The sequence below is a fragment of the Chenopodium album genome, chromosome 19, assembly GCF_948465745.1.
Source record: "Chenopodium album chromosome 19, dcCheAlbu1.1, whole genome shotgun sequence".
Lineage (NCBI taxonomy): Eukaryota > Viridiplantae > Streptophyta > Magnoliopsida > Caryophyllales > Amaranthaceae > Chenopodium > Chenopodium album.
The window spans coordinates 10,509,171-10,523,510 of NC_137852.1; the positions used below are offsets into that span (position 1 = coordinate 10,509,171).

Consider the following 14,340-nt stretch of genomic DNA (forward strand, 5'->3'; position numbering starts at 1 on the left):
AATCTCCCTTGTAGTTGGATATATTAGCAAATACTTTTCATCTCAAAGTCTCAAACTAGGGTTGTGTAAGAATATCTCAACTACGATCTCTTCTGGAAGCATCTTCAATTGTTCTTGATCAAATAAATTTCGCAGACATTATATAAAAGGCTTGAATTTGATCTTGGTTCAACCATCATTTTATTAGTTGATGTTTGTTTTTAGTTTTTTTTTTTTTTTTTTTTTTTTTTTGACAACAATGTATCTATATAAGATTATTTTTATTATTTGATAGTATATACAAAATCAAATAAAATATGTCCTTTTTTTTTAACAATTGAAATGCTTTTATTTCTTCTTTTTTTATTTTCTATTGGTTTTTCGGCTGTGATTGATAAGCAACGATTACTTACCTTTGCAAGACTAGATGAGTTAAAATAAAAATTTCACGAGTTCATGACCTTCAGTTAGGTTAGCCCTACTCCTCAAAGTATTATACTAGAATGACATCATCTAAGAGATAACAATGACATAATCTCAATCAAATGAAGAAAGCATGCAAGAAAATTTGAATAGTAGTGTCATACAAATTATGCAACTCTGTCTTCAAGAAACTCAGCAACCAAAAAAATCCACAATAATGAAAGAAAGGATGTTACTTGAGTAAGAATTACATACTGCTTCTAAGAGGAAAGAAGTCATTGTAGAGGTGGTGGGCATTGTACAAGTGGATAAAATAAAGGTAGTAAGAATCACAGGAAATAAAGAATGAGTGATTCTTCTTCATTTACACAGAGCAATGTATGCAATCCTAAAGACAACAAATACACTAATTATTACGATTTGTTAATCTAATTTCACGACATAGATTAAAAAATTCAATAGGTTACCTAATCACAGTGAAACTAGATAAAATAAACTATTATTGAACCCAAATACAATCTTAGGGATGTGTTGAATATGGGGCCAATCCTCTCCGGTGGATTTTTGGCATCTTTCTTTTAGGCGTGCTGAGTAATAATGAAATTGGAGTTCCCTAAGAGTGGTGAGTTTGCAAATCCAATTCGGCATTGATTCCAGTTCTGTGCAATCCCAAATAGTAAGGGATTCGAGGGCAGTCAAGTAGCTTATCCAAATGGGTAGTTCTACCATCTCAGAGACATCACTCAATGTCAAGGAGCGGAGGGAGTGACAAAATGGAAGCTCTCTCGATGGCACTACAGCTAGTACAGATAGACTTGAATTAGAACATTGTGTAATTTTTAACTCCTCCAAGGCAGAGAGACATACAAAATTCTTGATGGTTATATTCGCGCCACTCTGATAATGCAGCGAATCAAGCCATGCCAAGTTGTCTATTTTAACCTTCTTAAAATTGGAACTGATGTCGATTATTTCCAATCTGTCATTGAAATTGGTTAATCCTAGGTGTCCCAATGCAGGACACTCTAGTATACCAGTTAAGTTCGGGCAATTCTCCACGGATAACAATTTCAAATGAGGAAACCTTATTTGTCCTAAATATTGCAGATTCCAACAATCGTAAAATTTTATCTGAACAAGATTGGGGAGAAAAGTTGCTAGGCGATCTTCCCTTGGCCAGCATGGCATTCTCACGCCATGATATCCATACACATATAACTCCCTGAGATTAGAAGGTGGCTGCAACATTTCCATCACTGCTTCATCATACTCCTCCCTTCCCTCTGACTCCTCATCACTGTCATCACCATCAAAAATTAAATCTACTTTTTTGAGATGTTCCTTGTTAATCAGGCACCCTTCCTCCCTTCTTTCATTTATCTTAAAAGTGCTTTCACTTGTTTTCATAAGCCGAATACGAAGAGAACCTCTTAGGTTTCCTAGAGCTTTTAGGTCTTCTAGCCCATTAAAGTATTAAACACCTCCTTCTTACTTTGACTTGTTCCTCCCACCACAAACTCATTAAGAGTGTGAAGGCAAGTCAACATACCTATGCCTCTTGGCATATACCTCAGCTTATTACAATCTTGTAAAGCTAAGACCCTCAACTTAACCAGCTTCCCCAAACCTTTTGGCAACTCCTTCAAATTAATACAAGATCTTAAGTCTAAAGTCTGAAGATTATATAGTTTTGTAATTGACCCCGGAAGAAATTCTAGACCACTATTGCAATAGAGGTCTAGATACCTCAAATGTATCAAGTCACCTATTGAGCCCGGCAAACTCTTGATCCTTGATCTACTCAAGTCCAAAGCCCTTAAACATTTCCAATTAGCTACTAATAAATCCACACAAAGATGATCCATCGAGAAAAATCCATTCAAAAATTTGGTTTGAATAAATGAGCGTATATGGGTCTTATTAGAAAGATAATTTAAAGATTTACCTTGTACAATAAGATGTCGTACTTTTTCGTCCATGTTCCCATTCATGGCTTTCACTGTGCATATCTCCTTTCCCACAACTTCTTGAGCAACATCATGCATTAAATCATGTACCTTACATGACATAATATTACCATCTTCATCTTTGCTCACGTCTTGGAAAAAACATCTGCGCAACAAAATTGAGAAGTATTCTTCGGCAAGATCTTCTGGACTCTGAGGATCATTAAATGGGATGTAGCCTTGTGCCATCCAAAGCCTAATCAATGTATCCTTCTCCATCACATAATCTTTTGGGAAAATTGCACAGTAGCTAAAACAACTCTTTAATGTAGATTCAAGCTTATAGTAGCTAAGTTTCAATATAGGCATAATACTAACTTGGCTTTCTTTAACTTCTGCTAATCCCAACTTCTGAATTGAAAGCCACTTGTTTTTTTCTTGCCCGTAGAGAAGACTTCCTAACACTCTAATTGCAAGAGGAACGTTAGCACATTCCTCTACGATACCTTCACCAATATTGACCAAGTCTTCGGGAGGATCTGAGTGTTGTGATCCAAATGCTACCCTTTTAAATAAACATAATGAATCTTCTTTTGACAAGCCTTTTAGTTTGTGCCTTAGACCATCTCCTATGATTTGTGCAGTTACATGTGAACGTGTTGTAACCACAACCCAACTTCCTTTCCGACCTTCCATCAAATATTGCTTCAATGTATGCCATCGCTCATAATTTTCAGTCCATACATCATCCAAAACAAGCAAATACTTTTTCCCAGCAAGTTGTTCTCGGAGTTTCCTTTGCAACCAATCCATGGTACAACCCTCATTCATCTTATTACCCGTAGCTGAAGCTAGAATGTTCTCAAGAACCCCTTGCACATCAAGCAACTCCTGATTTTCATCAGCAACACAAGTCCACAACTTTAATGAGAATGCAGTTGTGACTCTTGCATCGTTATACACAAGTTGGGCAAGTGCTGTTTTTCCCAACCCACCAATCCCCACAATAGAAAGGAAAGAAACATCATGTTGAACATTAGAATCAAGCAACACACCAACAATCTCCTCCAAATCAGGTTCTCTTCCAATGATATCAGCTTCATACACATAAGAACAGGTCTCAAGCCTTCGATTCTTTATAGGCTTAGGATCAATGCTTAAGCTAAACCGTTTGTCATAAGCAATAGCATCCAGCTTGTTCTTGATCTTCTTAACCCCCTGAGTCATATTGTAAGCAGTACCAAACTTGGTGAAAAGAGAAAGCACACGAACCTTGATACCCTTGGTGAGCTGCTTACGCTCAGCAAGAGTGACAAACTCATCGAAGAGATCATCAGCTTCATAAACTGCATCCTTGAGCTCTTCAATATAGAGCTGTTCTTGTTCGGACAGCACTTGCTTGGCCTCAGCATCCTTGAGCACAGCTTTGATTCTTACGACGGTGCCACGGAGTTCATCAAGTTTGGATTTGTATCCAGCAATGGAACAAATCTCATTGAGCTGCGAACACTGCAATGCTGCAAACAAAGTTTGAGCTACAGACATGGCTGTTCCAATGTCCATTTCTGGTTGCAGAAATTTTCAGAGAGAAAATGAGAGGTTTGTGAGAGAAGATGAGAGTTAGAAAGAGAGTTTGTGAAAGAAAGATGAGAGTTTGTGAGAGAAGATGAGAGTTAGAAAGAGAGTTTGTGAGAGAAAGAGTGTGAGTGTTGTTCTTAGTAATGGTGTTTATGACCACTGACAACAACAAGCTACTAATAGACCAAATTAAAAATGAGAGCAAATTACCCACCCAACATGACATCCGCATTTCATGGCAAGGTTCCACTAAATGATCTTGATTTAAGGTAATATAATGGAAGAACAACTCTGCTTTCAAGAAATTTGTGAATAATGACGTGCAAATCCATATAAAGTACTCTGTAGTTTTTTATTTAAACTAAATTATCTTTATTTTAAATTATCTTCTCTTGTTTGGCCATATATTCTAGTGACGAATCACGTGTGGACATGGTGGTGTACGTGCCTTGTTCAATTGCAACTCTTAGATAGTTTCAAGAAGGTGTTTCCGTTCCATGTCCGATTGGATTTTGAAGTTCGGCAAGACGAAGTACTTAAAATTGAGCAAAAGGAAAGATGAGAGAGATCTATGAAATATAACTACACTAGTTTAGATCTCGTGCAACACACGAATTTAACAAAATTATTGTACTATATTTAAATTTAAATAAAAATAAAATGAGTATCACCAAATAATATACAAATGATAATACTATTTTTTTTTGGTGTTCCACCCGATTCACCCTTTGGGCTTATCTGGATTCGAGAATCAGTGGTGGTTAGGTTTCAGTATTATCCTAATTGTTGTTGCGAGGATCGAACACAGTCCTCCCTACCAAGTGTAGTCTTAATCACCACTACACCAATAGTTGATTGGTCACAAATGATAACATCATGGACATCTTAGTAATAATATTGTTTTTATACGTAGGCCTGTTCACATTTACTAAATTTCAGTTCAGTTCAGTTCAGCTCCACTCAGTTTAGTTCAGCTCTAATCAGATCAGTTCAGTTCAACTCTTAATTTCTCTCTCTCATAAAATATTCATTTCAGCTCAGTTCAGTAAATGTAAACAGGCCCGTAATCATTTTAGAAAAATACAAATTACCTAATATAAATGGTATAATATAGAACGAGAATAAACAAAAGGGAAAATATATGGTAATTAAACATGGAAAAAAAATATATATTTTAGGTGATTGAATATTGTTTAGGAAGATTTGACATTTGACAATAAATAAATAAATAAATAAATAAAATAAAAAAATAAAACATTTTGGAGGGAAAAATTTAAACCAGAAATTGACATGTGTCATTCTTGGTGTCTGTTTTAGTATTATACTAGTTTTTTGCCCGAGTAAACGCTCGGATATTCAAAAGATTTTTTTTTTTTAATATATAACTTATACGTAGTATTATCTATATTATCAAATTTATATAGATTAAATACATTAATGTAAAGTACTTATCTCTAATTTTAGTTTGTTGACATGTCAAATGAAAATCCTTTTTTTTATGTAAAAAACAAACAATACATAGATTAAAGGGAATATATAATGCATTTATAGATTAATGATTAAATGTATTTATTTATTTGTCTTAGTTGTTATTATTTTTCTATTTTTTAGGTTGTTTTTTAGGTTGTATATTCTCTTTTTATTTACTTATTAGCTATCTTATTATTATTATTTTTTTTTAAAAAAAAAAAGGATTTATGGCGGGAATATTTTTAATGTGAGTGTGACACGTGTACTTTGGGGATAATGCTGGTGATTACTTTAGTATATAGTATTGATTGATGATTGATATTATTGATGAATTTTTTCTATATAATTTTTTTTATTACACGGTAAAATACGAGTAGTCTCCTATCGGAGGGGTTGAGGATCAAAATTCTTTACTCAGAAAGTTGCAGTTTATCAGCTGACAAAATCTATATCTATACTTATATATTAGTATTTAAAAACACAAACCAAAAATCTATACTAAGCCACATGTCACCATAATCACTCATATACCACATGTCACTATAATCACTCATATGCCACATGTCACCTCTCTTAATCCTTTCTTTTTAAATTCCCATTTGTATAAAAACAAAATATATAAATATTGTTCGAGTCTTTAATCTTTATGCATTCTAAAACAGTAAAACATACAAATTTAAGTAAGAAAATTAAGTATTTCATATTCAATATAATATATTAAAGATAAACTAATTAGTGTTCATTACATTAACAATAAAATAGTCTTTTCATCTCCTAAACTTAAATATAACTAAACCAATGTGTCATTTCATTCCCTACAATTAGGGGTGAACATGGTCTGGTTTGGTGCGGTTTGAGTCTAAACCAAACCAAACCGCAAAATACGGTTTGGTCAATTTTCCAAACCAAACCAAACCATATTAGTATTGAAACCAAACCAAACCAAACCGTAATAATGCGGTTTGGTGCATTTTGGTTTACGGTTTATGATGAGACGACATTTTTTTCCTAAAAATTGTCAAATATTAATAAATTAATAACAAAGTTCAAATAATTAGCCCAAAGGGATTAAATTATACTACAAAGTTTTAATAAAAATAACAACCAAAATCAAGTGCTATGTGCTAACACAATAACACATAATAAATACATAACAAATTAACAAATACATTTGTCCAAAAAAAAAAAAAAAATTCATACTACATTATAGTTTTAATAATTGGTAGCAACATGTGACAAGTTTAGTTAAATGACCTATTGAATTTTAAATATTGATATTTGAGAATGAGTATAGTAGTATACTGATCGTATAGTCTTCTAATGATTTTTCATTTTTTTTTGTTTTATTATCTTTTTTATAATATATAATAACTATTTTAATTTATTTAAAAATTATATAAATATTAAAATGCGGTTTATTGGTTTACGGTTTGGTTTGGTTTATAATTTTAAAAAACCAAACCAAATCACAAACCGTATTTCCTGGAAAATCGAAACCAAACCATATTTTTTCAAATCGTAACGGTCCAGACCAAACTGTGTACAGGCCTACCTACAATATCTATGTATATATACCCAATTAAATTTCACAACAACACCGACACCTTTTAAGAAAAATAACCTAAGTAACAACCCGTTCATCGGCTAGTTATAAGTAATACTACCTCCCTTTCTTTTTAGTTGACCCGTATTCTTTTTAAAAAATTTTTTTTTTTTTTTAAGTTGGCCTCAGACCATCACAAGCTTGGAATTGCAACAAGCTTATTTAAGTCATGGGGCAGAAAAATCAAGCCATCACAAGAATTCATTTCACCGTAGGAGCAAGTAATATGTATTAGATTCTATATACTACTATAAAAAGTGAGTTTTGTAGCAAAAAGAGTCATTCCATCGAATTACAAACGTACAACAAATACGGAATTAACAAGCAGAAACTACACAGTCGAGTTAGCATAGCAAAGCAAATGCATAAGTTCTTATCTAACATAAAATCTATAAGCAAGGAAATTTAAATAGCAATGTGACACTATGTTTCAAAAAAAAAATTGGCAACAAGATATCCCGCAATCATGTAACATAATCTCATAGCTTTGTTACTGCAATGAGGCAAGACAAGGCTCTCCATGAAGCTCTCTCTAACACCAAATTTATCCGGAATGCCGTGTATGATATGTTAAATAAAACTGTTAGAGATAATATCGGAAAATATATGTGTGATATATTTTCCGTATTGATCTTATTAGGAGAATAATATATTCATCCATATTGCTCATCAAATTTTTCCATCACTAATGAATCCAGCACCAACACCAATTTTTTCTTCCATCATCATAAAGTATGTAGTCAGTCGCACTTAACATCTTTGCTTGAATATTAAATTGTCTTTTGGTAAATCAGAAGTAGCACGAAAAAATGTCAATCAACCATCGCCTACAATTGACATGCTTTCCGATTTTGAATTCATTACTTGATAATGTAATAAACTTACCCGAAAATACAACCTCACAAGTCAATGAGCTCCTTGGAAGCTTAAACAAGGACTTACAAAACTTACGTTCTTCTCGTTCAGGCGATCTATGAACCAAGCAAACATTTAAGGTTTGCAAAACTGCTGCATTACCTAGAATGTAACTTAGAAAACTGAGCCAACAATATTTCCTAGCAAGTCCCTTTATCTTCAACGATATCGTCTTGAGCTTACTTATTAAACAGCTTGCTGGTACAACATTTGGTGCACACCATTTTCGCTCTATTTGGTAAAGATCTTCTCTAGGGAGGATCAACCAAAGATGCTCTAAGTTGGGGAAGCATTGCAGCGAAACCAAAAATTGGTTGCAATTATTAAGACTAAACTCACACAAGGTCATTTTAAGACGGACTAAATTAAAAAACATGGGCGGATCTACATTCAAGAAAGTGAATATATTCATTTGCCACTGCACCACTAACTCAAGGTTGGTAACACTAGTCATTATTCCTTTGAAAAATTCGGAGAACCGATGAAGCTCCACGTCAAGGTCTTCAAACTCGTCATATCTCATTTCACACCTCCTCAAGTCGATACACACTTTGACTAATGCAGTTGGTTTAGTACGAAATCCATAAGGTAAAACGCAACCATATGTTACAAGGTTTGTCAATTTGGGAGCATCGATAGAAAAAATCGAATAGAAATCCGGCGTTTGGTATACATTATAAGGGACCAACCCTAATTCCAATGACTTTAAATTCGGGGAAAATATGTTCATTGAGGGCATTGTAGCCATAAAATATTCACAAGACCTTAGAGTTAAATCTTCTAATAATGGACAACATTTATGTAAAGACCCTAACCAATGAGGCAGATAAGTAAGAGATCGTAACGAAAGCTTCTTCAAATTCGGAAGTTGAATATCAACATCTTTATATGCATCACCCCCCCTAGCAAACGGACCAATCAAATCCAAAGTCACAAGAGATCGATTGTTAAGCAAACAATCAGGTATCGGAAATAACATACTGCTAATGACTTGTAGCAATTTTTGACGGAAAGTATCTTGACCGAGATTATGCGAGTAGTTTAGGACCTCAAGTTTCGGGGAAGTCAGATGTCTTAGGATGTAACTGAGTTCGAATGTACTAATAGTGCAGAATTCAAGGCGAGTGACGCCAGTCCAGAGGTGGCGCCAATGGTGGGATAAGACGGAGGTAGTAATGGCGGATTTGATTGGAAGGCGAGAGAGGATTTCGGTGAGGATATCGTCTGGAAGTGAGCTCAATCGATCTTGGCCTTTGCCCGACTCCATATGTATGCAACTTTGATCACTCTCTCTAAAGATTTTTTCAGTTTACGTTCTTTGGCTTTCTTGTTAACTTCAAAGGCCAGGTTGTTTTTGTTCGAGTATATCTATATATCTATATAATATACGATATGATTTAGATGATCAAACGAACACTGAGGGCATTATACGGAGTAATCCTAATCCTAATCCTAAGTAAATACTAAGTAAGCTTCTATAATTTTTTTTGGTGCAAAGTACGCTTCTATTATTAAAGGTTAAAAACTTGAATGTTGTAGACATAAGCGAATTCGGATAAATTTTTAAAGATAAAAAAATATATTGGACTTTTATTCGCGATAAAGTTTCTATGTGTTCAATATATATATCTTAGAAGTATCATATTTTTACGTCATAAAATTCATTTAAAAAATAAATTAAAATTATATCAAATTATAAAATACTTAGATTTGTATACTCTTCATATACTCTTACTGTACTAATTTTTAATTTTTAGTTTTTTTTACTTGGTTTAGGTTGTACTAGATGAAGCCCGTGCGATGCACGGTTCGTGTATTTTTTTTAAAAAATATTATATATATATATATATGATTAAAATTGTTATTATATTAATTTTAAAATATTAGATAAAATTCCTAATCTCAAAAGATAATATTTTGTATTTAATTAATTTAAACTTTAAAATCCCATTCGTCAATTTTGCTTACGTGACATTTGAATTATTTAATTGTAAAAGAAATTAATAATCTCGTATTTAATTAGCTACAACTTAAATTTATAATCCTACATGGCGCGTTAAGAAAGTTAAATCTTATGTGGCTCTCTGAAAACTTGGGAAAAAACTCCCTTTTATGAAGCCCGTGCGATGCACTGTTTGTTAGTAATTTTTGTAAAAAAAAAATATTTTTCATATTTATGTGATTAAAATTGTTATTATATTAATTTTAAAATATTAGATAAAATTCCTAATCTCAAAAGATAATAATTTGTATTTAATTAATTTAAACATTAAAATCTCATTCGTCAATTTTGCTTACATTATTTAATTGTAAAAGAAATTAATAATCTCTTATTCAATTGGCTACAACTTAAATTTATAATCCTACATGGTACCCTAAGAAAATTAAATCCTATGTGGCACTCTAAAATCTCGAGAAAAAACTCCCCTTTATATATATATATATATATATATATATATATATATATATATATATATATATATATATATATATATATATATATATATATATATATATAGGTGTGAATCCGTGTAATAGTTCTTGTGGTATAATTGACTAGACTTAAGTTGATCCGACCTAGACTAGCCCGACTCAAACCCGACCCGTTTACCTAAATTGACACCTCTAATTAAGAGTTTCAAATCTAAAAATATTAATGCATAGTATTAAAAATAGGGTTAATACTAACGTCGGTCTTAACATTTAACTAATAGTTTATAACTGACTTTTTGCCACACAAAATTAAAATTTTTTATTTCCTGTTATTTGTTTTTAATTTTTTTTGGGCTATCCACTTACAATGTATCTGTAGAAGATTATGTTTATTACAATATTTAGTAGTATATACAACATCAAAAATAAAATGTGGTTTTTTTTACAAATAAAATGATGTTTTTCTCTTCTTTTGGGTATTCAATTGTGATTTATAAGCAAAGGATTACTAACTTTTGCCAGACTTGAGCTTAAAAAAAAAGGTTATACTAGGATAAGAGTGAATGAGATAAAGCTAGATAACAGTGACATAATCCCAATCAAATGAGAAAAGCGTGCAAGAAAATTGAACAGCAGTGTCATACAAATTATAAAACTCTTGTCTTGAAGAAACTCAGCAACAAGAAAAATCATGTAAGAAAGGATGCCACTTGAGTAACAGTTACACTACTTATCACACAATTTCGTTGAACAAGAAATATAGAATAAGGTAGCAAGAATCACAGGAAACAGAGGATTGATTTCATTTACAAATAACAGAATAACGCAATCCTAAAGACTACAAGTACACTAATAATTTCGATTTGTTACACTAATTTCGTAAAATGAATGAAAAAATTCAACAGTTTACCTCATCACGGTGAAACTAGATAGACTAAGACTTGAACCCGAATTTTATGTTAGGGATGTGTTGAATGTGAGGCCAATCCTCTCCGGTTGATTCCTGGCATCTTTCTTTTATGCGTGCTGAGTAAAAATCAAATCGAAGTAGCTTAAGAGAGGTGAGTTTAGTCATCCAATTCGGCAATGATTCCAGTTCTTTACAACCCCAAAGTGTAAGGGATTGGAGGGCAGTCAAGTAGCTTATCCAATGGGGCAGCTCCACCATATGAGACACAGAGCTTAATGTCAAGGAGCGGAGGGAGTGACAAAACGGAACCTCACTCACTGCCGCTACTTCTGATAGACTTGAATCAGAGCGATGTGTAATCTCTAACACCTCCAAGGCAGAGAGACATGCAAAACTCTTCATATTGGCTTTATTCGCACCACTCTGAAAGCGCAGCGAATCAAGCCATGCCAAGTTGTCTATTTTGACCACCCTAATATTGGAATCAATATCAGTTATTTCCAATCTATCACTGAAATTGATTAATCTTATTATACCCAATGAAGGACACTCCAGAACGGCGGTTAGGTTTGGGCATTTCTCCACGGACAATATTTTCAAAAGAGGAAGCCTTATTTGTCCCAAATTCTGCAGATTCAAACAACCATAAAATTCCATCTGAACAAGATTAGGGAGAAAGGATGCCAGGCTATCTTCCCTTGGCCACCGCGACATTCTCACACCATGATATCTACACACAAACAACACCCTGAGATTGGAATGAGGCTGCAACATTTCCATTACTGCTTCATCATACTCCTTCCTTCCCACCGCCTTTTCATCACCAGAAAATAGTAACTCTACTTTTTTGAGATGTTCCTTGTTACCAAGGCACCCTCCCTCCCTCACTCCATTTATATTGTAAGTGTTTGCACTTGTTTTCTTAAACTGGATAAAAATACGAAGAGAATCATTCAGGTTTTTTAAACCTTTTAAATCTTCTAGCTCATCAAACACGTCTTTCTTACTTGAACTCATTCCTCCCACTACAAACTTGTTAAGAGTGTGTAGGCAAGTCAACACACCCATGCCCCTTGGCATATACCTCAGCTTACCACAAAGTTGTAAATCCAAGACCCTTAATTTAACCAGCTTCCTCAAATCTCTTGGCAACTCCTTCAAATTTCTACAACATCTTAGGTCTAAAGTCTGGAGATTATATAGTTTTGTAATTGATTCAGGAAGAACTTTTAGATCATAATTGCATGAGAGGTCTAGATACCTCAAATGTATTAGTTCACCTATTGAGCTCGGCAAACACTCGATCCTTGATTCACTAAAGTCTAAAGCTCTTAAATACTTCCAATTAGCTACTAATGCATCCACACAAAGCTGATCCATCTTGAAAATTCCTATTGACACATTGAATTGAAGACATGAACGTATGTGGGTTTTACTAGAAAAATAATTCAAAGGTTTACCTTGTACAGCGAAATGTCGTACTTTTTTGTCTATATCTCCATTCATGGTTTTCACCGTGCAAACCTCCTTTCCAACAACTTCTTGAGCAACATCATGCATTAAATCATGTACCTTACATGATCTAATTTTACCATCATTACCTTTGCTTACGTCTTGGAAAAAACATCTTCGCAACAAGATAAAGAAGTATTCCTCAGCAAGATCTTCCGGGCTCTGAGGATCATTAAATGAGATGTAGCCATGTGCCATCCAAAGCCTTATCAATGTATCCTTCTTCATAACATAATCTTTAGGGAAAATTGCACAGTAACCAAAACAAGCCTTTAATGGAGATTCAAGCTTATAGTAGCTAAGCTTCAATATAGGCATAATATTAATTTGGCTCTCTTTAACTTCTGCTAATCCCAGCTTCTGAATTGAAAGCCACTTATTTTTTTCTTGCCCATAGAGAAGACTTCCCACCACTCTAATTGCAAGTGGAACATTAGCACATTCCTTTACAATATCTTCACCAATTTTGACCAAGTCTTCAGGAGGATTGGAGTGTTGTGATCCAAATGCTACTCTTTTAAAAAGACACATTGAATCATCCTTTGACAAGCCTTTTAACTCGTGTCTTAGACCATCTCCTACGATATTTGCAGTTAGATGTGAACGTGTTGTAACAATAATCCAACTTCCTTTCTTACCTCCCACCAAATATTGTGTCAATCTATTCCATTGCTCACGACTTTCAATCCACACATCATCTAAGACAAGCAAATATTTATTCTCAGCAAGTTTCTTTCGAAGTTGGTTTTGCAACATATCCATGGTGGACCCCTCATCCTTCTTATGACCCGTAGCTAATAGGATCTTATCAAGAATACCTCGCACGTCTAGCACCTGCTGATTTTCATCAGCAACACAAGTCCACAACTTTAACGAAAATGCAGTTGTAACTCTGGCATCGTTATACACAAGTTGGGCAAGTGCTGTTTTTCCCAATCCTCCAATCCCCACAATAGAAAGGAAAGAAACATTTTCTTGAACATTAGAAGCAAGCAACACACCAACAATCTTCTCCAAATCAAGGTCTCTTCCAAAAATATCAGCTTCATACACATAAGAGGTTGTCTCAAGCCTTCGATCCTTAATAGGATTAGGATCAATGCTCAAGCTGAACCGCTTATCATACGCAATAGCATCCAACTTATTCTTGATCTTCTTAACCTCTTGAGACATATAGTAAGCTTTACCAAACTTGGTAAAAAGAGAAAGCACACGAACCTTGATACCCTTGGTGAGCTGCTTCCGCTCAGCAAGAGTGACAAACTCATCAAAGAGATCATCGGCTTCATAAACAGCATCCTTGAGTTCTTCAATATAGACCTTTTCTTGTTCGGACAACACTTGCTTGGACTCAGCGTCCTTGAGCACAGCTTCGATTCTTACAACGGTGGCACGAAGTTCATCAAGTTTGGATTTGTAGCCAGCAATGGAGCATATCTCTTTGAGCTGAGAACACTGAAGTGCTGCAAACAAAGTTTGAGCAACAGACAGGGCTGTTCCAACATCCATTTTTGACAGTAGAAATTTTTAGAGAGAAAGAAAAGGGAGAGTGTGATAGAAAGAGAAAATGA

General features: G+C 34.0%; 2 protein-coding genes across 2 annotated transcripts; both read right to left on the reverse strand.

Annotated features, from left to right (window-relative positions):
• Positions 1-7,789: 7,789 nt before the first annotated feature.
• On the reverse strand, positions 7,790-9,181 carry LOC145593995 (putative FBD-associated F-box protein At5g53635). The gene has a single exon (XM_081650344.1). It carries the CDS (start codon positions 9,179-9,181, stop codon positions 7,790-7,792), a length of 1,392 nt encoding a protein of 463 aa, XP_081506470.1.
• A 2,100-nt stretch (positions 9,182-11,281) lies between these two features.
• LOC145593997 (putative disease resistance protein RGA1) lies at positions 11,282-14,278 on the reverse strand. The gene has a single exon (XM_081650345.1). The coding sequence runs from the start codon at positions 14,276-14,278 to the stop codon at positions 11,282-11,284; it is 2,997 nt and encodes a 998-aa protein (XP_081506471.1).
• Between the last annotated feature and the right edge of the window lie 62 nt (positions 14,279-14,340).